At 43.5% G+C, this 27,641-nt stretch overlaps 1 protein-coding gene across 1 annotated transcript in view; it reads right to left on the bottom strand.

The window, feature by feature from the left end:
- The window catches only part of USP12 (ubiquitin specific peptidase 12), a 56,575-nt gene that overhangs the window by 7,779 nt on the left and 21,155 nt on the right, over positions 1–27,641 (bottom strand). Inside the window, exons 2-6 of the mRNA XM_043477873.1 lie at positions 17,181–17,261; positions 8,820–9,033; positions 3,359–3,585; positions 1,368–1,444; positions 1,162–1,245 (exon numbers count right to left, since the gene is read on the bottom strand). Of these exons, the coding sequence (XP_043333808.1) occupies positions 1,162–1,245; positions 1,368–1,444; positions 3,359–3,585; positions 8,820–9,033; positions 17,181–17,261 (683 nt within the window). The remainder of the gene's footprint in view (positions 1–1,161; positions 1,246–1,367; positions 1,445–3,358; positions 3,586–8,819; positions 9,034–17,180; positions 17,262–27,641) is intronic.

Raw genomic sequence — 27,641 nt, 5'->3', positions numbered from 1 at the left:
CACATTCAGTGCTGGAGAAACAAGTGTGCCCATGTGACTCCACGGGGACAGGACACTTGGAAGCTGGCCTGGCTTCCCCTTTGCTGATCAGACCTGCACTGTTCCCTGTGACAAACCTTAGCTGTGAGCAGGACTACAGATGCTGAATCCTGCAAGTCCTTCTAGGGAAGCATCAAATCCAGGAGGGGTCGTGGGGGCCCTGACACATGACACGTATCAAAATCATGTACCATTTAAAAAGAACACAGCCTCACCTCTGTGTGATTCTTGCCCAGAATACATAATCTGAACCTCATCACATGAAAACATGAGATGAACCCAAAGAAGGACATTATGTAAAATAACTAACCTGTAATTTTTAAGTGTCAAGAGAGTGAGAGTCAAGCAAAGACTAACAAGGAACTGCTCCCGATGTAAAAAGATGACAGAGACACGAATGCTAAATGCAACGTGTCTTCTGAACTGGATCCTTCTTTTCTACTAAGGACGTTACTGGGACATTTGGTGATGCTAAAATAAGGTCTACAACAACAGTAACATATCACTGCTGCCCTCCTGACGTGGACAGACATAGTACAGGGGAAACCTCCTTGCTGGCAGGACACTGCTACCAAAGTCTCAGAATTGTGGGACATCACAGGAGGGACCCACTCTCAAATGGTTTAGGGTGAAAAAGCATTCTTGGTGTATTGTTCACAAGACTTTGAGACTGCTTCAAAGTAAAAGGTAAAATAATCAGGGTGATGATGAGTCCATTTTCTGATACCAGAATTCGGTCTTCACGGTTACACACTGAGAGAAGGCATGAATCCCATGGAGGAACAGTGGGGACTGGAGTGGGCATGAGGAAAGCACCTTTCCCCTCTTCTTTCCTCACCCAGAGAACGCTTACACAACGAGGAAGGCTTCAAAGCAGAATCCTCTCGCTGTACTGGTTTATGGTGACTAACCACTCACCAAGTGTGGACAGTCAAGGTGGCAGAGTTGGGCACTGTTTGCCTGGTAACTACCTAATGTGTTTGTCTAGTCATTACCTAATGAGTCTTAACGGCTGGTGATAAAATGAAGGATGATTATTCAACACAAACTGCCAGAGATCACTTCTGGCTAGAACATCCATGGCCAAAGAATCACTATGAATTTCAGAAAACACTAAATTACCGTTTGTGTGCTTCCTGTTTGCTGCGACATTCTTCACAGTAATATTTGTATTCACTGCATAGAGTTTCTGTGTTGCTAAAACCCCTGTGTAAAATTTAAAATAAATTATTAGTTTTGCCTATACCAGAAAATGATGTATTCATTTCAAGATATTCTAAAAACCAAAGATAATCATTAACTGTCAGAATAAATAATTCCACGCTTACCTTAAGCAGTGAGTAATTGATGTGTTTTGTTCCACGTCAACAGAAAGGTCTAAAAAATCTTCATCTTTGCTGCTTATCTGTAAAAATAAGAGAATTAATTACCTTTGGTTTCTTTAGATATCAGTAAATTACTGCTCCAAAATGACAGAATTAAATGTGGATTATTATTAGTATTATTAAATATATAAAGAACCTTTTCCCCCAAGTTGAAAAGAAACTACTTGAGTCATGCAAGTTTACAAAAGGACGCTGAATCAATACCCTTCATTATATTTAGAGGAAAGTGCCAAAGTGCACCTACGGCTGCTCTCCTTACTGGCAAAGGCTGGTGTGATGTGAAATCCCATCACTTCCCCGAATCCTGGTATTGGGGGTGGTTTAGTCACTCAGTCGTGGCCCACTCTTTCAACCCCATGGACTGTAGCCCGCCAGGCTCCTGTGCCCAGGGTGTAAACTATGCCATATACAGTAATTCTTAAAAGAACACAGGACAAGGCTGGATGAGAATGGCTGGTAAAGGACGATCTCTGTACTGTTTAATTATTTAAGAAAAAAATTACCATTTAAGAAAAAATATTAGCCCAACATGCCAAACTGAGCCTTCACTTATGACTTTCTTTCATTTATCCTCTGAATTTAACCATGTTCTGTTTGAATTATGAATAAATCATCTATAATGATCTAAAGCTGCTACTTACTCACTGAACTGGAACAGGACTCATCACTCATGCTGGCTGCCTCCCTCAACAGGATGTAACCGGAGGGACGTCAGACTCGGTCCCCAGGAGCACCCCTCACCCCCCCACCCCCCACCACACAACTCTACACGCATAGATGGTCTGTGACGACTTTTTCAATACGACACCAAAAGCATTTAAAGAATATCAAAAGCATTTCCATGAAGGAAAAAAAACAAACAGGACTTTATTAAAATTTAAAATTAAAAACTTCTGATCTGCCAAAGGCACGGTTCAGAGAATGTGAAGATGAGCCACAGGCTGGGAGAAATCCTTGCAAATGACACATCTGACAAAGGCCTGGTACCTAAAATGTACAAAGTACTCCTAAAACTCAACAACTAGAAAACAAACAACCTGATTTGAAAAATGGGCCAAAGACCAGGGCCAAAGACTCACCAAAGAAGATATATAGATGGCAAATGGGTGCATGAAAAGATGTTCCACATTATATGCCATCAGAGAAACGCAAATTAAAACGAGACAACACTACACACCTATTAGAACAGCCAAAATCCAAAACGCAGACGTCAGCACGTGCTGACCAGGACGTGGAGCCGCAGGAACTCTCCCTCATTGCTGGTGGGAATGGGAATGTAGTTCCAAAACTAAATGTACTCTTCCTACCACACGATCTAGCAACTGCGCCCCTGACCACTAACTGAGGCACTGAAACTTATATCCACACAAAATCCTGCACGTGCGTGTTCTGAGCAGCTTTATTCATAATTACCAAAACCTGTAAGCAACCGAGATGTCCTTCAGTAGGTGAATGGATAAACTCTGGTACATCCAGACAATAAAATGTAATTCAGCAATTAAAAAGAAATGAGCTATCAAGCTGTGAAAAGACAGGTGGGAACCTTAAATATCTACTGCTGAGTGAAAGAAGCCAATCTGAAAAGACCACACACTCTACGATTCCAACCATGTGGCATCTGCAAAGGGCAAACTATGGAGGCAGTAAAATGACCAGTGGCCGCCAGGGCACAGAGGGTCATCAGAGCAGCGAGACTACTCTGTACAACACTGCAGTCACAGGACAGCCCTCCTGTTCAACGTGAAGCCTCAAAACAGTTCACACCACGGCGAGTGTTTCTCTGCCAGCTCAGGGTTCGGTCAGCAAGCAGACAGCTGAGAGGCTCGTCGGTCACAGGCACCACAACTGTCAAGCTCACTCTCATGCTCATCTTCAAAGAACTTTTAACACAATGGGTTAGACGTGTTCCATACGACATTTTATGATATACTTACGGTTTCACAAGTAAGACATCTGGTTTCATTAGTCAGTGTTCCCTGAAAGATCTCATGAACCCATGTTGGGTCTGGTGTGCTGTTATTTTCACTGTCAATGTTACCATTAGGCAAACGACCATTTTGTTTCTCCTGCTTTCTCTCTTCTTGTAAAATATCAGCAATGGTATTTAGTAGGTAATTTAGGAATTCGTGGGCATCTTGCTGCATGTAGTTGTCAAAGAGCTCTAAAAATAACAATACATAGAGAATTATTTCAGAATGAATAACTGCATTAAAAAACTAAATAAAAAAAGAATACCTAGTATTTTTATCAGAACTACATAAAATGTTTAGGACTGTTAGTAATGGACAAGAAACAGGTATCTTTCACATGTACAAATTATGAGTCGAATTTGGGGAAAATAAAGTTATGATGAATAAAAATCTTCTAAAAAATACTAATTGATCAAGAAAGAGAAAACCTGTCCTCATACATAATGTATTGTGGTGGTAAGAAACAACTGTTTTTTATCAGTTCACTTAATCTATCATCCCATAAATACGACAAAAAGGCAAAACGGTTGTCTGATGAAGCCTTACAAATAGCTGTGAAAAGAAGAGAAGTGAAAAGCAAAGGAAAAAAGGAAAGATACACCCATTTGAATGCAGAATTCCAAAGAATAGCAAGGAGAGATAAGAAAGCCTTCCTCAGCGCTCAATGCAAAGAAATAGAGGAAAACAATAGAATGGGAAAGACTCGAGATCTCTTCAAGAAAATGAGAGATACCAGGGGAACATTTCATGCAAAGATGGGCACAATAAAGGACAGAAATGGTAAGGACCTAACAGAAGCAGAAGATATTAAGAAGAGGTGGCAAGAATACACAGAAGAACTATACAGAAAAGATCTTCATGACCCAGATAATCATGATGATGTGATCACTCACCTAGAGCCAGCCATCCTGGACTGCGAAGTCAAGTGGGCCTTAGAAAAGCATTACGACAAAAAAAGCTACTAGAGGTGATGGAATTCCTCCATCATTTGAAGGAATTCCTCCATCATTCCTCTCATTTGAAATTGAGCTATTTCAAATCCTAAAAGATGATGCTGTGAAAGTGCTGCACTCAATATGCCAGCAAATTTGGAAAACTCAGCAGTGGCCACAGGACTGGAAAAGGGCAGTTTTCATTCCAATCCCAAAGAGAGGCAATGCCAAAGAATGCTCAAACTACTGCACAATGGCATTCATCTCAAACTCTAGCAAAGTAATGCTCAAAATTCTCCAAGCCAGGCTTCAACTGTACATAAACCATGAACTTCCAGATGTTCAAGGTGGATTTAGAAAAGGCAGAGGAACCAGAGATCAAATTGCCAACATCTGCTGGATTATCAAAAAAGCAAGAGAATTCCAGAAAAACATCTATTTCTGCTTTATTGACTATGCCAAAGCCTTTGACTATGTGGATCACAACAAACTGTGGAAAATTCTTAAAGAGATGGGAATACCAGACCACCTGACCTACCTCCTGAGAAATCTGTATGCAGGTCAGGAAGCAACAGTTAAAACTGTAAATGGAACAACAAACTGGTTCCAAGTCGGGAAAGGAGTACATCAAGACTGTATATTGTCACCCTGCTTATTTAACTTATATGCAGAGTATATCATGCGAAATGCTGAGCTGGATGAAGCACAAGCTAGAATCAAGATTGCCGGGAGAAATATCAATAACCTCAGATATGCAAATGACACTACCCTTATGGCAGAAAGCAAACAACTAAAGAGCCTCTTGATGAAAGTGAAAGAGGAGAGTGAAAAAGTTGGCTTAAAGCTCAACATTCAGAAAACAAAGATCATGGCATCTGGTCCCATCACTTCATGGCAGATAGATGGGGTAACAGTGAGAGACTTTAGACTTTATTTTTTTGGCCTCCAAAAGCAGTGCAGATGGTGACTGCAGCCATGAAACTGAAAGACGCCTGCTACTTGATGACCAATCTAGACAGCATATTAAAAAGCAGAGACATTACTTGGCCGACAAAGGTCTGTCTAGTCAAAGCTATGGTTTTTCCAATAGTCGTGTATGGATGTGTGAGTTGGACTATAAAGCAAGCTGAGCGCCAAAGAATTGATGCTTTTGAACTGTGGTGTTGGAAAAGACTCTTGAGAGTCCCTTGGACTGCAAGGAGATCAAACCAGTCCATCCTGAAGGACATCAGTCCTAAATAGTCATTGAAAGGACTGATGCTGAAGCTGAGCTGAAATTCCAATACTTTGGCCACCTGATTCGAAGAACTGACTCATTTGAAAAGACCCTGATGCTGGGAAAGATTGAAGACAGAAGGAGAAGGGGATGACAGAGGATGAGATGTTTGGATGGCAACACTGACTCAATGGACATGAGTTTGAGTACACTCCAGGAGTTGGTGATGGACAGAGAGGCCTGGCGTGCTGCAGTCCATGGGGTCGCAAAGAGTCGGACATGACTGAGTGATTGAACTGAACAGATACTACAACAGGGCAAGTTTTAAAGCAGAAAGTGGACAACCTCGTGGCAGTGCCAGGGCAAATGCATACGAACCACAGAGGAAGCCGTGAACATGATAAATCACCCCGTGTGTACCCTCTGACTGAGTCGGGTGAGGCCTGGAACCTGTACTTCTCTAAGCTCCTCCGGGTGATTCTGCTACGCAGTCAGGTTTAGGGAACAGGCATCATAGAAAATCTATTTAATCCAGAGAATCTCTAAGGGCCCTTCCAAACATGAGACCCGTAACTCCGTGGAACGTCCCCCGCAGCTACTCAAATGAGTCGCTGTCGTGGCAACACCAAGCGCTTGACCTGTGCTCGCATCACGTACCCTGAGCCTGGAGAGGAAGACCTTCCAGGGCAGGGCCTCATGCCATCTTCCTAACAACCCCGTGACACCACTATTAGCAGTATTTCACAAGTGAGAAAATGGGAGAGAGCGGTAAAGACACTGCCAGGAATCGGCAGAACCAGGACCCAAGCCAGGCCATCCAGCCCCACCCAGGGGACTCGAGCAGCCAGGCCACCTGGCCACACAGGCGTCTGCACCCAGCCAACAAGACTCACTCAGACCACCGCCCAGTCAGGAAGTCTCACCTCCAGAGCTTATATAAGTTCAGGAAGTTTACGGTTTACATTTTCACAATGATAGAATAGAAACCAATTAGAAAATCGAGGGAAAACCTCCCTAAGACACAGGAATTTAAAAATTACATTTTAGAAGAGCTGCAGATATGACCGCATGAGACTAAGTTCTACACATTAGAAATCATTTAAAAAGTTTAAGATGGTGAAACCTGAAAGGTATCAACATCTTCAACATAAAAAAGAATGTATACAAAAGACAAAGTCGGCAAAAGACTTGAGATCAACAACTTATAGAAACAAAATTTTAAAGGTTAAATAAAATACATGAAAAAACATTCAACTCCATGGTAAACCAAAGAGGTCATCTGACATTTCTTGAATGAATGAATGAATGAATAAACAGACAGACCACAGGCACTGAACAGTGAAGGCGACGTAAGAAGAATAAACTTGGCCCCCAACAGCAATGCGAATAATGCACACTGCTACAAGTCAGCTGTTCTGACTTCAAGCCACCTTAGGAGAAGTGACCCTCTGCACAGGTGAAAACCCACGTAAAACCATAGTCAGCCCCTCGTATGTGAGGATCCTCCGTACCCGGTTATGCACCTGGGATGTGAGCCACCACAGATGACGCAGGGCTGTAGTATTGACTACCGAGAAAATCCTCGTATAAGTGGACACAGGCAATATAAACCCATGCTGTCCAAAGGTCAACTGTACATGAGTTTCCTACCAGGACAAAATTTTTTAAGTGTCCCACCAACACAGACAGAAAAAAAAAAACTCTCCGAGAAGACCGGAATCAGTCTCATTCAAACAGAGTTGTACTTGGCTTTCTCACAAACAGAAGATACTCAACACATCTAGAATTTAAGACAGTAAGTAGGTTTAGCCTGAATCAGGGAAATATAAAAAAAAAGTGCTTTTGTGAGCAGTTAATCTATTTGTATATGGAGAAAATGAACAAAACTTTTAACATGGTTATCAGATTAAAAAACAGTAACCTTGTATGACAAAACCCACTGCAGTATTGTAGAGTGGTTGGCCTCCAACTGGTAAAAATAAATGAAAAACAAAAAAAAAATAGTAACCTGTAATCATAATATTGCAGCATCTTCATATGTTTTAGGAAATTCAGTATGACCCATGCTTCTCTCGATTCATGTGACAATGAACAGTGTCAACTGAGTTAAGGGCAGGACTCCCCATTAATAACCAACCTTAGAAACTTCTCAAATCATATTTCTATGGGCATCATTATATTTAACAGCTAACAAATGAAACTAAAAATAACACCCAATTTTCCTTCTATAGGGACTGAAATGCCTACATCCAAACAAACAAGCAAAAAGAATTCCACACATTTCTCAAGTCCATCCGAACTTCGCGAGGCAGCTCACCACCCTGGACAGACGCTGGGCTCAGACATCAGGGAGCACACGGGCCTGACAGGTCACCTTAACACCCCTGAGTGCCAGTGACGACAGGGCAACTTCTGAGGAAGTAGTGACTAATGATGAGCTTGCTAAGGAAATCAAATGAAAACTATTTGAAGAGAGAAAAACAGAAGTGGGGGTGTAGCCAGTTACTATTTTTAAAAGGGGTGGTGGGGTAGGGGGTGGAGTTAAAACCATATATCCTAAACCAGAAAGTTTCATTTATTGTGTTGGTGCTTTCCTTTGCCTGCGGAGTGACTCCTGGCAAGTCTTTTAAGCTTCCGTTTTTGTTTTTCTTCCATGGCTAAAGTGGGGGAAATATAATGGCCTCTCATGAGGTTATTGTAAGGATCCAATGAGTTAATATTCATGAAAAGCATTACCAAAAAAAAAACAACCCCAAATGAACAGTAATTGGGGAAAAGAAAAAAATCAACAAAAACACTGCAGAAGACCCCACAACTTTTCCTTTTTCAATATTTGGCTACACCGGGTCTTAGTTATAGCATGGGGGATCTAGTTCCCTGATCAGGGATCAAACCCAGCCACATCCAACACCCCCGCCCCCGCCCGCATTGGGAGCCTGGAGTCTTAGCCACTGGACCACCAGGGAAGTGCCTCCCAACAACTTTCCTTGATCAAAGGGCCAAGCAGGCAAAAAAAGAGAAATGATGGATTTCTCATTTCCAGGCCTACAGAATTTGATCTCTGCATAGCACACTTCAGACGGCAGCCACACCTCACAGAAACCAGCCTGACTGTGTCCTCACTGAGCCGGCTGGCGTTGCCTTTGCGGCAGGAACACCACCTTTGACTTCTGAGAGGCCGCCGCACCACCGGGCGTGAGGACGCCCAGCCGACGCTTGTTGCACCCGACTGTCCTGTTACCTTAGCAGCAGGCTGAGAAGCAGAAGAGTTATTTACCATTTTCTTTCCGCAGTCTCGTTATGAACTTCTTAGGAGGTATGACTCCAACCTTCTTCTTCTGGGTGGCGATGCTGTGGAAGAGGTCTGCTAAGCACGTGAGAAGGCTCTCCTTCTTCCGGGGCTGACTCTTGTATGCGAGAACTTTTTCCCGAAACGGACGACAGAAGTAAAGTGCCTGAAGAACTGAATTGCAGTAGCAGGTATTCCCAAACTAGAATAGGAAAAGAAAAAAAAAAAAAAAAACTTATTTGTTAAAATTGGGGGTAAAACAATTTTCAGAGAAAGAATTTCCAAGCCTAGAGTTGTTGAGAGAAGAGAAAGCAAGATAGCAAATATTTATGATCCTCATAAATTATAAGGTACCTGAGGGTAGAACTGTGGAGTTGGAGAAGACTCTTAAGAGTCCCTTGGACTGCAAGGAGATCCAATCAGTCCAACCTAAAGGAAATCAGTCCTGAATAGTCACTGGAAGGACTGATGCTGAAGCTGAAACTCCAATACTTTGGCCACCTGATGCGAAGAACTGACTCGGTGGAAAACTCATTGGAACTGATGCTGGGAAAGATTGAAGGCAGGAGGAGAAGGGGATGACAGAGGATGAGATGGTTGGATGGCATCACTGACTCAGTGGACATGACTGAGTAAACTCCAGGAGTTGGCGACGGACAGGGAAGCCTGGCGTGCTACAGTCCATGGGGTTGCAAAAACTTGGACACAACTGAGCAACTGAACTGAACTGAGGGTAGAAATAACCGTCCTGACTGCAAATTAGCCATTTTAACATTAAATGGATGCTCTTGACATCAGTTTCATGTTAAAACAAAAGAAAGATACATGCGATAGGTTTGGCCTTTAGGACTACTGAGTTAAAAGAACTACACAGTTTAAATAGTGAGATTAGTTAAGGTTTAGGATTCTGGAGAATTTTTTTCTTTTCCAAGTCCCACTGTTTTGATAGTATTGGTTGTATAAGAACCATTTTCTATACTGTACATTTAAAAATATAACTCTCAAAAATTCTTTAAAAAAACATAATAGTGAAGTTTACTATCAAGTTCTTCAGTGCCATACAAAAAATAAAAACAGAAAATAAGAAAAAAAACAGGATACTTAGAAGTATTAGGTGAAAAAATCAGCAGTGTGACAGCTGAACCACCACCGACATGCTGAAACGCCAGGTCACACCGTGCCTGATCCATCAGGAGGATGTGGACTTGCTCTGGAGTTGAATCCTGAATGGCAGCCCCACCTCTCACTGGCTATGTGGCCTGAAGCAGGTGACCACGACTCACTCAGCTTCAGTTTCCTTCTTCTTTTTTTTTTGGCCTTGCCCCGAGGCATGTGGGATCTTAGTTCCCCAGCCAGGGATCAAACCTGCGTCCCTGCATTGGAGGCACACAGTCTTAACCACTAGATGCTGGGGAGGCACAAGTTTCCTTCTGTTTAATGACAAGGGAGGAAACAGTCTTACTTTACAAAGAAAAGAACAGAGAGCTTGATAAATATTTTCTGCCTTCTTCCTTCCCATGAATAGAAACAATGACGTGAAAAGCAGGCTAATAAAACACCTGGAAGTCAATCAGGGAGGATCCAGGGAGTAAACAAGGACCGAGGACAGGTCTCAGAGAACTGTCCCAGGGTGAGGTCCTGTATGCGTTAACTGTAACAGGCTACCTGCAGAGGAGTACTGAAGAATGGGAACTCTTCAACTATGTCCATAAACACAAGCGCATGTCTGCTGATATTTTAAAACTAGGAAGGCTAAATCAAAAGCTAATATAAATGATTATTTATAGAGAGAGGGAAAAGAGAGAGCAATGAAAGTGAGGCCACTGTGCATGTACATGGTTATAAAAAGTTTCTTTTGCACCCATATTTTTTAAAAAAGATTTATTTGGCTGACCTGGGTCTCAATTGAGGAACATAGGATCTTTAGTTGCAGCATGCAGACTTTTAGTTGCAGCATGTGAGATCTAGTCTCCCAACCAGGGATCGAACCTGGGCCCCCTGCATTGGGAGCTCAGAATCTCAGCCACTGGACCATCAGGAAAGTCCCTGTATCCCTATTTTTAAAAAACTAAATTAAAAACAAAAACAGGAAGAAAAAATAAATTCCTAAAATTGAAAATAAACAGAAATAAACCTAAATGTCTATCAAGCTGGTGGCAGAATTACTTAAAGAATGACTTCAAATGACTTTAAAACACAGGATGGGTTTTTACTATCATCGCCTTCCTAGGGAAGTTACCAAGCCACTCTCTTTATCGGTCTCCTCATCTGTAGATGACGTTTATACCCGCACCAACCTCTACAATCTTGTGAAGAATTAACTCAATGATCTGCATGAGGAACTTAGTGTGGTTCCGGCATACCTCATCACTACATGGTTATTTTTGAAACAACCTTTTTGAGTCATCTGTCCCTTAGCTTAGCTGAAACAGATTAAATCCTATAACCCCCAGGTCTACACTTAAATCATGACAGACGGCAACAGCACAACAAACCAGCGGGGTAGCAGGTCAGCCTGCAGCACCGTGCATCCTGCTGTGACACGGACCACGCGTGTGGATGGCACACGGGCGCCAGCGCCGTCCATTTATTAAGAACCAGCAAGGCTTACTCTAGCTTTCATTTTTAGGTAAAAGTAAACATTAGCCATGCTCATACTTTCGCCCCCGCCCCCCAATGAATCATCTTACATATTCCATTTGGAAACTACTGGTTTTAACCACTATTACGTCAACATAATATCAGCAGAATGTTTTAAATGGTTAACTGCCCCACTGTCGCCCACACTAGTTGGTGACGGTGCCTGTCCCGTGAACACACCCTTCTAAGGGAAGACCCTCTTCTCCCCACCACAATGTCTGTTCAGGGGGCTCTGCTCCACGTAACTCTAGACCCCACGTCCCCAGCCACCTGCTCCCTGCAGCCACGGGTACCTAATCCAGATTCTCAGGGACACTGATCCTCCCCCTCACCTGACCCCCATCCTGACCCCCTCCTCACCTGCTCCTCCTCCCTCACCTGCTCCCCAGCCCCAGGCCTCCTCACAGGAATTGACTTCTCTATGCAAATTCTGTAAGGGGGTCAGTCACAAGCCCTTCTGCAGATGCTGCCACAGGGTCAGGCACTTGATCCAACCTGGCCCGAGTCCTTTGGTCAGGTTTGATATGAACAGTCTGCAGTCTCTGTTAATATAGGCTTTGAGGGGGGATCGGGATGGGGAACACATGTAACTCCATGGCTGATTCATGTCAATGTGTGACAGAACCCACTGCAATGTTGTGGAGTATTTAGCCTCCAACTAATAAAAATAAATGAAAATAAAATAAAAATAAAATTAAAAAAACAAAACAAAACAAAGTTTTAATTCATACATAAATGATAATATTATGATTTAGAAAGCCTTTAAAGCCACTTTTTCTAGAATTTTAACTAATGCTGAATTATTTCCCCTTTGTAATTCATAGTGCAAAATCTATTTCATGACAATATTTTGGCAAGGTAGTTTCTATTAAGGTTTTGGTTTTTATATTCCTGAACCTAGTTTTTTCATTAAAAAGTCAATCTATGTGCAAACTTTAAAAAAAAATAAAATAAAATAAAATATGGATCAATGACTGGTTGAGGAACAGGAGTACAAGCTTTAAAACATTAAGAATATAAATCAGAAGTTCACAGTGGAGAGGTAATACCAAAATTACCTAGGTAATATTTCAAAATGTGTTAAAAATTAATGTCTTAATGTAATAGGAAAGAATAAATCTGACTCCGTATTGGAAAAAAAAAATAATAATAATATAGGCTTTGAGCAGTCTAAGAACATCAGGTGGGAAGAAACGAAAGGAGAATGAAATCAACACAAAAGAAAACAGAACCAAGAGACATCAGCCTACTAAACCCTGTAACCTGCAAATGGCAAGTTTCATTTTTATTTCTCTTTCCTCCATGGTGACCCTTGTTCCCTGGATTCAGAGTTCGAATTAATGACTACAATCAGTTCAGATTAGAGAAAGCCTTTTATAAGATGGTTCAGCCTCACAAAAAAATTCATTAATCCCAACCAACTTGTGTTTGGGGGCTTATTGTATTAGAAAGTTAAAATGATTCTCGAAAGGCTGCTAAAAATGGAGCGACTGCACAAAAAGTAGGAAAGAGAGTAGTCTAAATCACTCTTCACTCACCTTCACTAGACTAAGTATTTATTGGCTACAAGATATAAAGGAGAAAAGGCAAGTTGGTTGATCAGATTAAAACCATTTGTTTTCAAAGAATTCAGCTAACTGCACAAACAGCCGACATGTAAAAGAGGGATTTTACAGCAAGAGAAAGCACCCAAAGGCTCCTCTGCCTCTCGAGATGGTTTCTGCACTCCCCTGTACCCCCCAGCCACACCCATATTTCTCCTGACATCCTGCAACATCAGAAATACTGACGTATCCACAAGGGTTAACTCAATAGGAAACCCCCACTATATGTATTATGCAAATCACAGGGATAGACATCAGAGTTATCATGAAGAGTCAACTGCCATGAAAGCTATCATTTGTGAAAATGTTCCTCCAAGATAAAAATATCTACAACTGAAAGTAATGGAAACTAGACTGTTATTAACAAAGTGAAGAGTAACCACTCTGAATTTTCTGGTAGGTTATTTAAACTGTGGGTTTTTTTCTCTTCTCTCCATTAAAAAAAAAAGGCTACTTTTCTAACTGCCCAAATGCACAGTTTCCCAAAAGCAAACACCTTTGAGTGATTCTAGTACTTTTACTAGTCACAAAAAGGGATTCAATCAGGCAGACCTAACAGGAACTCTTTTCAGTATTCGCTTTTTGTAAGAGTGATTAAAATGAACCTGGAAATGCACACTTTGCTAAGAACAGACTGATTAGAAGAAAACAGACACGTGCCTCATTTTAACAGAATCCAATTATTAGGAAAGATTAACCACCGAGTTCCTTAAAGCAGCTGCATTCCGTGTTATTTACAAACACTAACGACTTGGCAGACAGGCATAGGGACAGCAGGAAGGTGTTCAGATGTTCTCCTCTGAATTAACTAAGCCATCTCCCCAACCCCTCAGAGCTCCAACCTTAGTTTTTAAGGGACTCTATAAATAGTGTGATAACTCTCCAAATAAAAAAGGGGGAAGGAAACTAGAGAGAAGGGTGATGACAATGTAAGAGTTGAAAACAGAGCTGGTGGAAAAGGGTTCAAGGCACACAACACAGCCGTGAAGTAGCCCAAGAGCACAGATCCCAGGAGCGTGCATCACTGTCCCGGGTCAGCTGTGCCTACTCTCACCACCACTGGTCTCTGCGCAGGGTGTGACGTGCCCATCAACCCTTCACAGCCGGAGCCCTGGCTACCTCAGGACCTCAGGGACCTCAACTCTTCATCATCGTAACGAGGCACAGAGATCAGAAACTCCAGCTTTCCTTGGCTTTATTGAACCTCATTTATTCAGCTTCAAGGGAGAAACACAAACCCCACCTTTTGAATTTAGACTGGTGCATACGAAGTAATAAAAATGATACCTTCTTAGAAACTTTTGGTAACACAATCAATAATGGTATTTGGATACTGGTATCATATTGAGTTAAAAACATCAGCAGAAAAGAAAAATACCACAGAGGTGCTTAGTCATGTCCAACTCTTTGAGACCCCATGGACTGCAGGGCCACCAGGCTCTTGTGTCCTTGGGGATTTTCCAGGCAAAAATACTGCAGGGGGTTGCCATGCCCTCCTGCAGGTGATCTTCCTAACTCAGAGATCGAACCCAGGTCTCCTGCATTGCAGGTGGATTCTCTCCTGACGGAGCCACCAGAGAAGCCCCACAGAGCTTTAGGACTCATATCGTATCAAGTATGTTGTTTTACTTGTTTGGAGGTAATTTGCAAAAAAGTTATTTAGGCACAAAAGGGAGAAAGCTGGAATGCTTATGCAGGAGAAGCTAAAGGTAAGACAGCCTTCAATATAGAAAACACTAATGTTCTAAAGGAAAGAGGTTCTCCTTGGACACTGACAATGAGTACAGCTTTACGACAATTCAAGACACAAACGAGCTTTGGGGTCTGAACCAGGTAAGGGTGGTTCCCACAGAAAAGGAGCAGTGAGACTGGAGAAAATGGGGTCTGCCCCCCTAGAACTGAAATGAGGCTTCTGATCACTAGGCAACTCTATATGTAAGTGCGAACATTTCAGATACTATACAGAAGTCGAGGCAAGACTTCTCAATAAACAAGGGAAATTAAATATTCATTTAACTCTCCTCCCCACGAAACCCCAAATAAAATGACAGTAAAAGAATGGATTAAAAAAAAAAAAGAATAGATTAGGCAAAAACTCAAAAGGCTAAAGAAGATGACAACAGACTAGAGACAGCAGCAAACTTACAGAAAATTTCACTCTTTTAGATGAACAAAATTTGAGGAAACCTTCCAATAGTAAAGATACTAAAAAAGAGGGGGGCGGGAAATAAACTTAAAGGTCTCAGAAACAATCCAGTGAGCACAAGAAAACCTTGGCAACAACAAAATCTTTGAATAATACCATAAGAAAAGGAGCAGAAGATATTGCCTCCATGAAACAAGGTTAAAAAAAAAAAAAAGGTAACACTCTAAAAAATGAAAAATGCAAAGAGCGGACAAAAAAGTTGAAGACACAATCTAAAATGTAGACTAAGGGAGACAATCAAAAAAGGGAGGAAAAAAAAAATGAGGAATCAGTCTGTTTCAATATGCAATTAACCATATAAAAAAAAAAGACAAAACAGAGACATTACAGTAATAGGAAGAAAACTATCCCAATAATAGTATCAGAAATGGCTTAGACCTGAGGTACACACATCACTAGTCTGAATGGGTCGGTAAACAACACAACAACAGGGTTCTCATCAAGAGACAGGATGAGATTTCAGAACACTGGGGACAGAGAACACCCTTCAGGACTCCCAAACACCTTCTAAAGGGGAAAAGAAGGCACGTACATAAGAGAGAAAGAGCCAGAATGGCAAGTGCCCTCTCAGCATCAAGAGAAGTCAGAAAGTACCAGAGCAAGCCCCAAAGACTCTGAAGGACGGGTATGCCCTAGGATGGACGTCCAACTGACACTTAGAGACAGATAACCAAACCTGTCTTCGGTACACACGACCTCAGAGTTTATATCTGTGCATACTTCCTTAACAAGCGACTCCAGGCCGTGTTCTGCAAAGCAAGGAGGAAACCACCGGGAAGGGGTCAGGATGGAGGGAAGGAGACAAGTGCAGGGCGACGGAAGAGATGCTGCCAGGCACCGGGACAGCAGAGGGGACCTGCTGGGCACGGCTCCGTGGAAACTGACAGGAGGTCTTCTTGGCTTTCTTTGGTTCTCTTGAAGACTTTGGTTAAGAATAAGCGACAATTAAGGCCAAGATTAATTTCATACTGGGAGAACCAGGGAAAGTGAAGCTGGGCAGGGATGGTGGGAAAAGACAGCAAAGTTCCTGCTTCTGTTTCTGCCAAAACAGCAAGTCAGTATATACATGTGTACATATGTATATATATTAATAGAAGTATAAGCACCTTATTTACTCTCTAAGGACACATTCCAGAAAAAGAGCAGAGGATTGATGAGTGGTGTCCTCCAGGGAGGGGAATACAGAGGAGGGTGGGCACTGCTGATTCCGCGTCCAGCACAGACAAAGAAGGGTCCCCCGGCAAGGTGACCCCACACACCACCTCATCTGCCCTCCTCAAGTCTCACAAGAACTCCATGTGTACATAACGACGTGCTAGAACCAAGTTTAATAAAACTTACTTTTGTACCTGTATTATCACCTATATATATATTTATAATGCCACAGACCCACCCAGCAGGACAGTACAACAGCATAAACCACCATCACAAACATGGAAAGATCTGTGGTGTTCTCTGATGATTCGGTAAAGAGTTCAAAATTCTAAAGAGAGTTCTTTAGACTCCACAGACACACAGAGGTATTTACAAAACTATATTTATTTCTATCTGTACATGTGGACCACTTATATTTAGACATGTAAATAATTCTCAAAGAATCAGATCATTTGGTCTAGGCCATATGAGATTTTGGTTATGAGAAAATTCTGACACAAAATAGGAAAAAAAAAATCAGTCTGATAAATTAGAAACTGTTCTAAAGACTCTTAAGGCTTCAGGCAGTGCCGCTCTCTCTTCCATTAGAGAGAATTCTGAAATTCCAAGTCGAGTTTCTTGGCATTAAATCTGCTGATACGAATGAACAATTTTCCTTTAATAAATTATGAACTGCATTCATCGTCCTTAAGACTACTTCCAAGCACAATTCTATAGGCTACTTATGTATTAACAGATACTTACATTGACTAATCCGAAATAGTGCTCGTTGACCGGAAACTGTTCTGGACCAATCTCTTTCTCTAATGCCGAGGCATTGGCGCCCTATGGGATGAAAAGGAGAAATCTCAGTATTTAGGGTATTTTCCCAATACTGTCACAGTTATATATACACTACACAGAGATCCTTAAAATGATTTTGTTTCCTGTAACTACCTAACATTATGGAAAGAAAATAAAGGGTGACAATGAAGAAGAAAGGCTTTTAATAATATGACTAAAAAAAAAACACAGTTTGCAGAACAGTTGGATCAAGGAATTCTACTAATCCTGCTCCTTTTCCTACATGATTCTTATGTGATGGATGACAGCCCCTGCTGTATCTGTGGTCTCACAGGTGTGTGATCTCAGAGACATCCTGAAGTTAGGCATACCTTTGGCAACCTAATACTTCAGCAGTGTACACATGAAAATTTCTCACGCAGAACAAAGGGGACAAGAATGTTTGCTGAGGGCTTCCCTGATGGCTCAGTGGTAAGGAATCCACCTGCCAACGCAGGAGACATGGGTTCGATCTCTGGTCCAGGAAGATCCCACGTGCCTCGGAGCAACTAAGCCCGTGGGCCGCAACTCCTGAGCCCAGATGCTGCCACTACGGAAGCCTGTGCGCCTAGAGCCTGTGCTCCACAACAGGAGAAGCCACTGCAGCGAGAAACTAGAGGAGAGCCCCCGAGAAAAGGCCCGCACAGCAACAAGGGCCGACACCACACAGCCAAAAATAAATAAATAACAACATGAAAAAAACTCTAAGAATGCTTCCTGAAATCTCACCAATGACAGCACAGCTGACTGCAATCTATTAACAGATGGTCTATAAATGACAGCGTACCATGCAGCAGCCAGAATAAATGAAGCAGAGTTCATTCAAACACACGGGTATTTCTCAAACACATAATATTAAGTACACAAAGAAAAAAGGAGATCAACACAACTACCACCACATATATACAAAATAGCACACGGCAGGGGGCTGGGAGAGTGTACACGACACGCACCTGAGTGGGGCCGGAAGAGGACCAGGATGCAGAGGTGAAGGGGGGGAAAGGCAAGAGGGGAAAGTGAGACGACACCCAACAAAAGAAGGGCCTTGCTCAGAGAGTAACCGTGTGCCACGGTCTCAGCAATACGATCGACTCACGTCTGTGCATCTAAGGCCCCGAAGGAAAAGGGATGGAGGTGGGGGGGCGGGGGTGACAAAGGCCCCAGGCACCAGCGTGTACCAGCAAATGGACTCAAGATGCAGTCTGAAAGGGAAGTAGGAGCGATTCTGGAGACAGAGCAGCTGTTAACTTCAAACTTCCCCAGAAAACACAGGACCAGACGAACACAACTGACCCTACTCACAACACAGCTGAACACTGCCTTGTGTACGTAGCTGTGGACAGGACGACACGCACACGGCGCCTCCCAAGGGACCGCCACGCTCAGCACCACCTGCGACCCAGCGCACCTCTGCTGTCTCCTGAGCCTGGAAGCCCGGCCCTTTGTCAGACAGCACCTCCTTGGCTTCCTGACATGCCAGGCCTGAAAATAAGGCCTGAGGGAAGGGACTGGGTGGGCTGGCGGTCAAGCTCAACCAAAACAAGACATGTGCCTGAATACACTCCAGCCACCCAGCACCTGTATTTATTATTTATACATGTTTACTTGTTTAATTTAAGACATACTATTCAGCTTTATATAAGACCCTGATACAATCCCTAGCTCACAGATACTATTTACTTATAAATTTGGCATTCCACGAACTGTTTAATAATAACACGAAATTCAGTTATGACAACAACTTCAAGATCCACTGAACCAGAGCCCTTTGTGGGGAGCCTACCAGCCCCCTGTCCACACCGCCAGCTCAAGTGTCTTGTCATGGAATTTCCTCGCATGTGCTGAAAACTATCACTAAGAATTCAAACTGATACTGGTGTCATTCAAACAAGTATAACCTCCCGCCCCCCCCTCCCCCCACACACACACACAAAAGCTAGAAAAGGTGCTATTATCAAAGGATATCTACTTGGAACAGTAAAAGCCAGCAGGCACACCCAGGGAAAGCATTTCTGGCCCTCAGGGTGAATCGAGAACCCAGCATGCCAGGCTTCCCTGTTCTTCCCTATCTCCCAGAGCTTGCTCAAATTCATGTCCATTGCATCGGTGATGCCTTCCAACCATCTCACCCTCTGTCCCCCACTTCTCCTCCCGCCCTCAATCTTTGCCAGCATCAGGGTCTTTTGCAATGAGTCAGCTCTTTGCATCAGGTGGCCAAAGTGTTGGAGATTCAGCTTCAGCATCAGTCCTTTCAATCTACCTTCCAGGGTAGATTTCTCCAGCAATTTTCCAAACCCCAGCTCTAAGCTCATCTGTTGGATATTCAAGGAAGCCCTTACACCAACTTTGGTTTTCACAGCTAAAGGTCAGATAATTTCTAAAGTCTCTTCTAACTCAACATTCTATCATGTCTAATCACTTTTATCCACACTTCTGAGGACATTACTAGATTAACACAAAACTCTAGGGAACTCCAAGTCAACCAGCACATGACAAGCACCATAGATGGTTACAGATGGAGTAAGGGCAGCAGACTGCAATGGAAAGTACAGAGCGCGCGGAACTTATGGACGAGTGCTAAGTTAAGGTACAGCACAGTAAACTATACCTTAGTGCAACGCGATGACACTGCGGTGCTGATTCTGTGAACGTGCGGGAGGATAGTCTCATGGCAGGAATTCAAGACTCTCTTGCAGAAACAACCAGAGCACATTCCTGCCTCTAGCCAAACGCTAACTACAAAGGCAGAGTGTAGACAAAGCAATCCAGTTGCTGATGAGCAGTTGTTGTTTTTTAATTTAGAAGTGTTTTCAACACTGTAGTTAGACATTAAGTGGTAAAAAAAAAAAAAAAGAAAGAAAAGAAAAAAATCCCACCAAGTTGAAAATTCGCTATACAATTTTTTTTAGTACGTTTACAAGAGTTCTCAAACACCATCCCCTGAAGATTCTAAGATTCTGTTGAAGGTTGCCAAACCCTATCATGTCAAATAATAGTCCATCCAGCAGCCCAGGATTTAAATTGAGCCTAGAACCTGTCAACATCCAACAGTAATGGCTCTAAACAGTCTTCCATCCCCACACTTTAGAAATATTTTCCTACTGCAATTAACAACGTTGTGTGAAATCATGATTCTTCACTGGGACAAAGGGAAGAAATGTTGGCACTCTCAGGAATCTCTGCTCTAAAGCTTTCCTGGTGATCAAGAATGTCATCTGTTTTGTCTGAGAACACAACACACTGAAGGAAGAAGACATTCTTTCTGACTCTTCTGTCACCACGTAAGATTATCTTAGACTCAGAACCTATTGCTACAAATTCATCAAGAAGTGATTAGATATTCAGGACCCTCCTGATGAAAACCACCAAAAAGTGGATGAACTTTTTAATTAAAAAACAAAACAAAACAGTAAGCTATTTTCTCACAGTGAGCTGGTGAGAAAATAAGAAATCTGCAGAAACCAAAAATCAAGTGATGGGAGAACCTGAGAGATGAGCAAATGCCAAAGACGGATTTCACGAGGAGGCACCTGCTGACACCAGGAACCCGAGCACCCTGCACTGACGGCTGGGTCAGACGGGGCACGGGGACCAGGGCTGAGGGTCAGGGCTGCTCAAGACAGGGGGCGGCAGGAGACCCCCGCACCGCCAGGGAGCCAAGAGGGCTGCGTCTCCAGCAAAGGCGAAACAAGAAATAACCCCGCACCACAAGAGGAGATGGCAAAGGAACCTGTCGGACGTGTCCTTGGCCTGGGGGCAGAAGAGACGACCAGTATCTTCCCAACAGTCATAACTACAAGCTCGCCCCCATCAAAGCCTGTGACCCGAATTCACACACAAAATTAGGCAGGAAACGTAATTCAACGAGATCCTGAGCGGATGGTGCCCACAACCAGCAACCAGTGAAATTACAGACTCACTTCAGAAGACAAATTCAAGCTACCCACAAGGAGTTCCCGCAAGTACAACTCCCAAGAGATTGAGTTCACCGGCAAAAATCACACATACACACAAAAGCAGGAAAACAAAACACCACATATAAAAACCAGTGAAAACACAGACAGAAGAATTAGACTCAAGATGCTAAATATCAGAAATATTTCAGACATGACACAAAGCAAATGGTTGGTATATACAAAGAAACAGCAAAAGCCTGATTATAAGAACAAACGTGAGAATTTAAAGCCTAAGCTGATTTATTTTTAAAGAATCAAATAAAACTTCCAAATCTGAAAATTATAATTAAAAGTAAAAAACTCAATGGTAATTATGGAGACAGTTTAAAAAAAAAAGCTTCGATACTCTGGCCACCTGATATTGAAGAGCCAACTCACTGGAAAAGACCCTGGATGCTGGGAACAACTGAGGGCAGAAGGAGAAGGAGACGACAGGGGATGAGATGGTTGGATGGCATCACTGACTCAATGGACATGTGTCTGAGCAAGCTCCGGGAGTTGGTGATGGACAGGGAAGCCTGGCGTGCTGCCATCCATGGGGTCATGAAGAGTCAGACATGACTGAGCAACTTAACACCACCACCCAGGCCTAGTCTAATTCTTAGAAAACTGACAGTCTCACTGAAAATTAACCACCCACCCTTGTGAAAGAAGAGGAAGTAGAAACTACAAGGATCCCTTCTGTTTACTAATAAAGATACTATGTTTTGAGGACACACCTGCAAATAGGAAAAAAGAAAACCAGTTCAGAGATGGCTCTTCTGAAGAACAATGTTTACACAGTCAACCATGGAAAACACATCTGACTGCCCTGCATTCTGCCATTATGAGAAACAAACAATTACACAAAAGCAAAGTGACACCCAGAAATGTTTTCAAGGAGGTAAATTAAGGCCATTTCATCTACCATCTAAAGCTCGACTATGATTAAAAAATGGTTATGTGTGAAGATGTACTTGGAAAAGCTAATTATGTTCAGTATACACTGTTTAAGAAAATAGCAAACTTTTTATACATTTTACCAAGAAATAAAAAGTGATGAAAACGTAAAAGATGAACACCTCCATCTAGAAAATGGACTTATCAAGAACACATTCGTCCATCCATATCTGTGGGGAACTGGTTCCAGGACCTCCACAGATTCCAAAACCCAAGGATGCTCAAACCCCTCATGTGAAATGATGCGGTTCTTGCATATGACCCATGAGTCATCTCTCGACAACATGTAACACCTAGTGTGGTGTAAATGCCATGTAAATAGCTGCCAGCACACGGCACATTCAAGTTTTGCTTTTATGAACTTTCTAGGACTTTGTTCACAAAGGTTTTCGATCCTGGGAGGCGGAACCCACAGATAAGGAGGGCTGGCACTTCCTTCTTTCCATTAGACAGCCTACAGTTCTTTATACTAGACAGCCTGTATTTAATACAAATATGAGAAAACACATTTCCCCCACTGCTGTGTTTCGAGTCCTACCTTGAAATCCAGCATTTATCATTCCCAGTTTAAAACTGAAAAGGGTCAGATCAGGCTGGGAGCCAAAGGAGAACTGCCAAAAGAGGCAGGAAAGGCTTCCTGAAGATCAAAGAAGCAAGTGACCCTACAAACCTAGAGCCTGCGGGAGGCACAGGAAGAGGCAAGGGAGGATGTGGACACAGCAAGGAGGAAGTGAGTGCGGCAGGAAGAGGGTGAATCCAGAGAGATGTGAGAAGCAAGCTCCTGTCTCCCAAACCAGAAGACGGAGAAGGAAGACAGGGCTGAGGGCCCACGACTGTTCCCCTGGAAGACGCCATACCCCAACACTAAACCAGAGATGCTGTACCCCGACGCTAAACCAGAGACACGTCGTGCCCCGACACTAAACCAGAGACGCCGTACCCCGACGCGAAACCAGAGACGCCGTACCCAGACGCTAAACCAGAGACGCGGTGCCCTGACACTAAGCCAGAGACACATCGTGCCCCGATGCTAAACCAGAGACGCCGTACCCTGACAGTAAACCAGACACTGTACCCTGACACTAAACCAGAGACGCGGTGCCCCAACACTAAACCAGAGACGCCGTGCCCTGACACTAAACCAGAAATGCTGTACCCAGACAGTAAACCAGACACTGTACCCCGACACTAAACCAGAGACGCCGTACCCCGACACTAAACCAGAGACGCCATACCCTGACACTAAACCAGAGATGCCGTACCCAGACAGTAAACCAGACACTGTATCCCAACACTAAACCAGAGACGCGGTGCCCCGACGCTAAACCAGAGACGCCGTACCCTGACGCTAAACCAGAGACGCCGTGCCCCGACACTAAACCAGGGACTGTACCCCGATACTAAACCAGACACTGTACCCTGACACTAAACCAGAGACACCGTACCCCAACACGAAACCAGAGACGCCGTGCCCTGACACTAAACCAGAGACGCGTCGTGCCCCGACGCTAAACCAGAGACGCCGTACCCGACGCTAAACCAGACACTGTATCCCGACACTAAACCAGAGACGCCATACCCCGACGCTAAACCAGAGACGCCATACCCTGACACTAAACCAGAGACACGTCGTGCCCCGACGCTAAACCAGAGACGCCATACCCCAACACTAAACCAGACACTGTGCCCCGACACTAAGCCAGAGACATGTCGTGCCCCGACGCTAAACCAGAAATGCCATACCCCGACACTAAACCAGAGACGCCATACCCCGACACTAAACCAGAGACGCCGTATCCTGACAGTAAACCAGACACTGTACCCCGACACTAAACCAGAGACGCGGTGCCCCGACACTAAGCCAGAGACACGTCGTGCCCCGACGCTAAACCAGAGACGCCATACCCCGACACTAAACCAGAGACGCCATACCCCGACACTAAACCAGAGACGCCGTACCCCGACACTAAACCAGACACTGTACCCCGACACTAAACCAGAGACATGTCGTGCCCCGATGCTAAACCAGAGACGCCATACCCCAACACTAAACCAGAGACGCCATGCCCCGACACTAAACCAGACACTGTGCCCTGACACTAAACTAGAGACGCCGTGCCCCGACACTAAACCAGGGACTATACCCCGACACTAAACCAGACACTGTACCCCGACACTAAACCAGAGATGCTGTACCCCAACACTAAACCAGACACTGTACCCCGACACTAAACCAGAGACATGTCGTGCCCCGATGCTAAACCAGAGACGCCATACCCCAACACTAAACCAGAGACGCCATGCCCCGACACTAAACCAGACACTGTGCCCTGACACTAAACTAGAGACGCCGTGCCCCGACACTAAACCAGGGACTATACCCCGACACTAAACCAGACACTGTACCCCGACACTAAACCAGAGACGCTGTACCCCAACACTAAACCAGACACTGTACCCCGACACTAAACCAGAGACAATAAACATTTTCATGAGAAAACAAACCATTTCCATAACCTCAGTTTCAGGCATCCTAAAAGTCATCCCAAAGCAGTAGTCCTTCAGAAAAGATGAACCTCAGTAAGCGTCTGAGAACCAACAAGGTCATACCCCTCAGCAGACAGCAGAGTATCACAACCACCGCTCCCTTCTCAGTGAAGCTGAAGAGATCACAGTGCCTCTCCCTACCGAGACAGTAAACGGTGGTTTGTGAGACTTCTGTTCCAATATTCAAGTACACATATATTAGGTCTAACTGCCAAACTGCTCAATCAGAAAACATGGAGCAACGTTTTCCCACTTACAAAAACATGAACCCCTCTGTTTTCCCCAAATCCTGTGTTACAGTAAAGTGAACTATGTGAAAAGTCCCTCACACTCCTGCGAGGAAAATCACCATCCAGCTACAACGTATTATTAAGCTGAAGTGAAATCAAAACTATGTAAATTATTGACTGACTGAATTATTCTGTTACTGTAACAACAGGGTTCATACTCCAGATTCCAGGGGCTAATTGTAATAAAAACTAAAATTATCATCAAACTGAAATAGTTCTGTTAGACACAGACAGGAACTGACTGCAGCTGGCACCGCATGGAGTCCTGTCCAAAACACCCTGCAGAGTGGAAAGACGTCACAGAGACACAGCGGGAAGTTCCTGGGGTCAGGCCCTCCACCACCACTGCTCAGCTGAGAAATCCTCAGCATTAACTATGTCAGAAGGCTTACAACCACAGGCTGTAAAACCCTTCAGAAAAACTGAGGGGAGAATACTTTCTCATTTTATGAAACCAGCATCATCCTGACTCTGAAGCTAGACTAAGACACTATAAACTACAGGCGCTATCCCTTATGAATATAGATGCAGAAACCTCAACAAAGCACTAGTGAACCAAATTCAGCAACATATTAAAAGGATTACCAACCATGACCAAGTGGGATAAACACCCGGAATAAAGCACTCTTACAACTCAAGAACAAAAAAAACAACCCAACCAAAAAATAGGCAAGTGACTTGAACTGACATTTCTCCAAAGATGATATACAAATGGCAAACAAGTACATTTAAAGATGCTCAGGATCACTACTCACTAGGGAAATGCAAATCAAAATCACAAGGTACCACTTCACACCCATCACATTGGCCAGAATCAAGGGGGAGAAATGGAAAACAACAAGCATTGGTGAGGATGTGAAGAAACTTAGTGCTTCCTCCAAAAAGGTAATACGGCATTCCAATATGGCTCAACAATTTCAATCCTAGATACATATTCAAAAGGTCTGAAAACAGGAATGTCAACATTCATAGCAGCATTAGTCATTAAAGGCAAAAGGTAGAAAGAACTCCAAATGTCCATCAAGAGAGGAACAGATACACAAAACGTGGACTAACACAATGGAGTATCATTGAGCCATAAAAAGAAATGAAGTACTTATTCATGCCACGACATGCATGAACTTTGAAAACATTATGCTAAGTGAAATAAGCCAGACCCAAGAGGACAAATAGTGTAGGATTCCATTTACATGCAACACCTCCAACTGGGCAAATTCACAGAAGACAGAAAGTAGATTAACTTTAGATTAAGCAAAGTGTGCAGACAGGGAGGAATGGGGAGTTCTACTGCACGGCCTTGGAGCTCCGGCTGGGGTGATGAAAACATTCTAGAATGAGACGGTGGTGACAGCTGCACGACATGGCAAATGTAACTAATGTTCCTGAAAAATCTATACTTAAGATTACTGAAATGGCAGGGGTTTTTTGTTTATATATCTGACCACAATTTTAAGAAAAAGACCTCGTGCTCAAGGGTCAAGGCTGTCACACTGGGATCCCAAGACAAGAGTTAATCATGCATCCTCCCCCACCATCGTTTTCCTGGAGAGCAAGTCACTACTGAAATCCATAATTTCTTGGGTAAAAAACCTCACCGTGAGGATCGGATAAGGCCAAGCGTTACTTGTTTATAGTGTCACAAGCCCAAAAATATGAGTTAAGCCTTGAAGCAAACAACACCTACCTTCCACTGCTCTAATTGAAAAACCTCAGTAAAATTCACCTTTCAAAATGAACACACGCTTACTTATTTTAAATACAACTAGAACACAATGTTCCAAATGCAGGGAGAAATCAGAGTGGGAGCCTGAGTTTGGGAATGCTACAGAGATCCTGTGTGGGGGCCGCAGCGGGGCCGGGAATCGGGGCCAGAGTCTGAGCCCAAGCTCAGCACCACCTCCCGGACAAGTCACTGAGTCGGTGTGGTCTCCGCACCTCCTAACACACGAAAACACCTACTCTGCCAAGCTCATGGGGCTGGAAAGCAAACAACGAGAGTGAAGCTTCCCTTTGCAAGGCTATCAGAAGCATCAGTCACTCAAGAGATGGTTTCAACCAAACGGAACAACACAATGGAAAATTCCAACAGAAGACAGCGAACTACCTCACTTGTACTTTGTTTTGGAAGGTACTGGGCAGGTTAAAGAAAACACATAGCTCTTTATCCGAAAGTCTGAAGTTAGCAGCCCCTGGACAGTTGTAATAAATACTAGAACAAGCACCAAATCCCTTTTGTGTGCCTCGTGTAACACCTTATTTAATAAATACTGCAAGTTCACACACTGGAAACAATGCAGAGTGCGGAGGGTAGAGAGTAAAACTAAGGCGTTGTTGGCCGCCCCCTCCCTTCAGGTCCTTTCCCCAGAGACACCGGCTGCTAACAGCGTGGTCTCAGCTCTACAGCGGTTATTATCACAGCTGTAAATTACAGACGTCTCGTCACCAGCTTTAAACCTGCTCTGCAAATGAGAAGCTGGCACGCACACACCTCCGCTTCTCCTTCCCCACGCCACATCCTAGTTTTTATTACGAATTACTGGGTATAAGACTGCTTTAGGGAATCTCATAATTCTATATTTAACTCTCTAGCCAGATTCACCAATCTCATAAAGTAGGTAAATTACTGCCGTGAAACTCTCCTTCTACGTCTC

This window comes from Cervus canadensis, chromosome 9 (genome assembly GCF_019320065.1).
Source record: "Cervus canadensis isolate Bull #8, Minnesota chromosome 9, ASM1932006v1, whole genome shotgun sequence".
Lineage (NCBI taxonomy): Eukaryota > Metazoa > Chordata > Mammalia > Artiodactyla > Cervidae > Cervus > Cervus canadensis.
The sequence above is the reverse complement of the archived record's forward strand: the minus strand, read 5'-3'. Positions and strand labels throughout refer to the sequence as shown.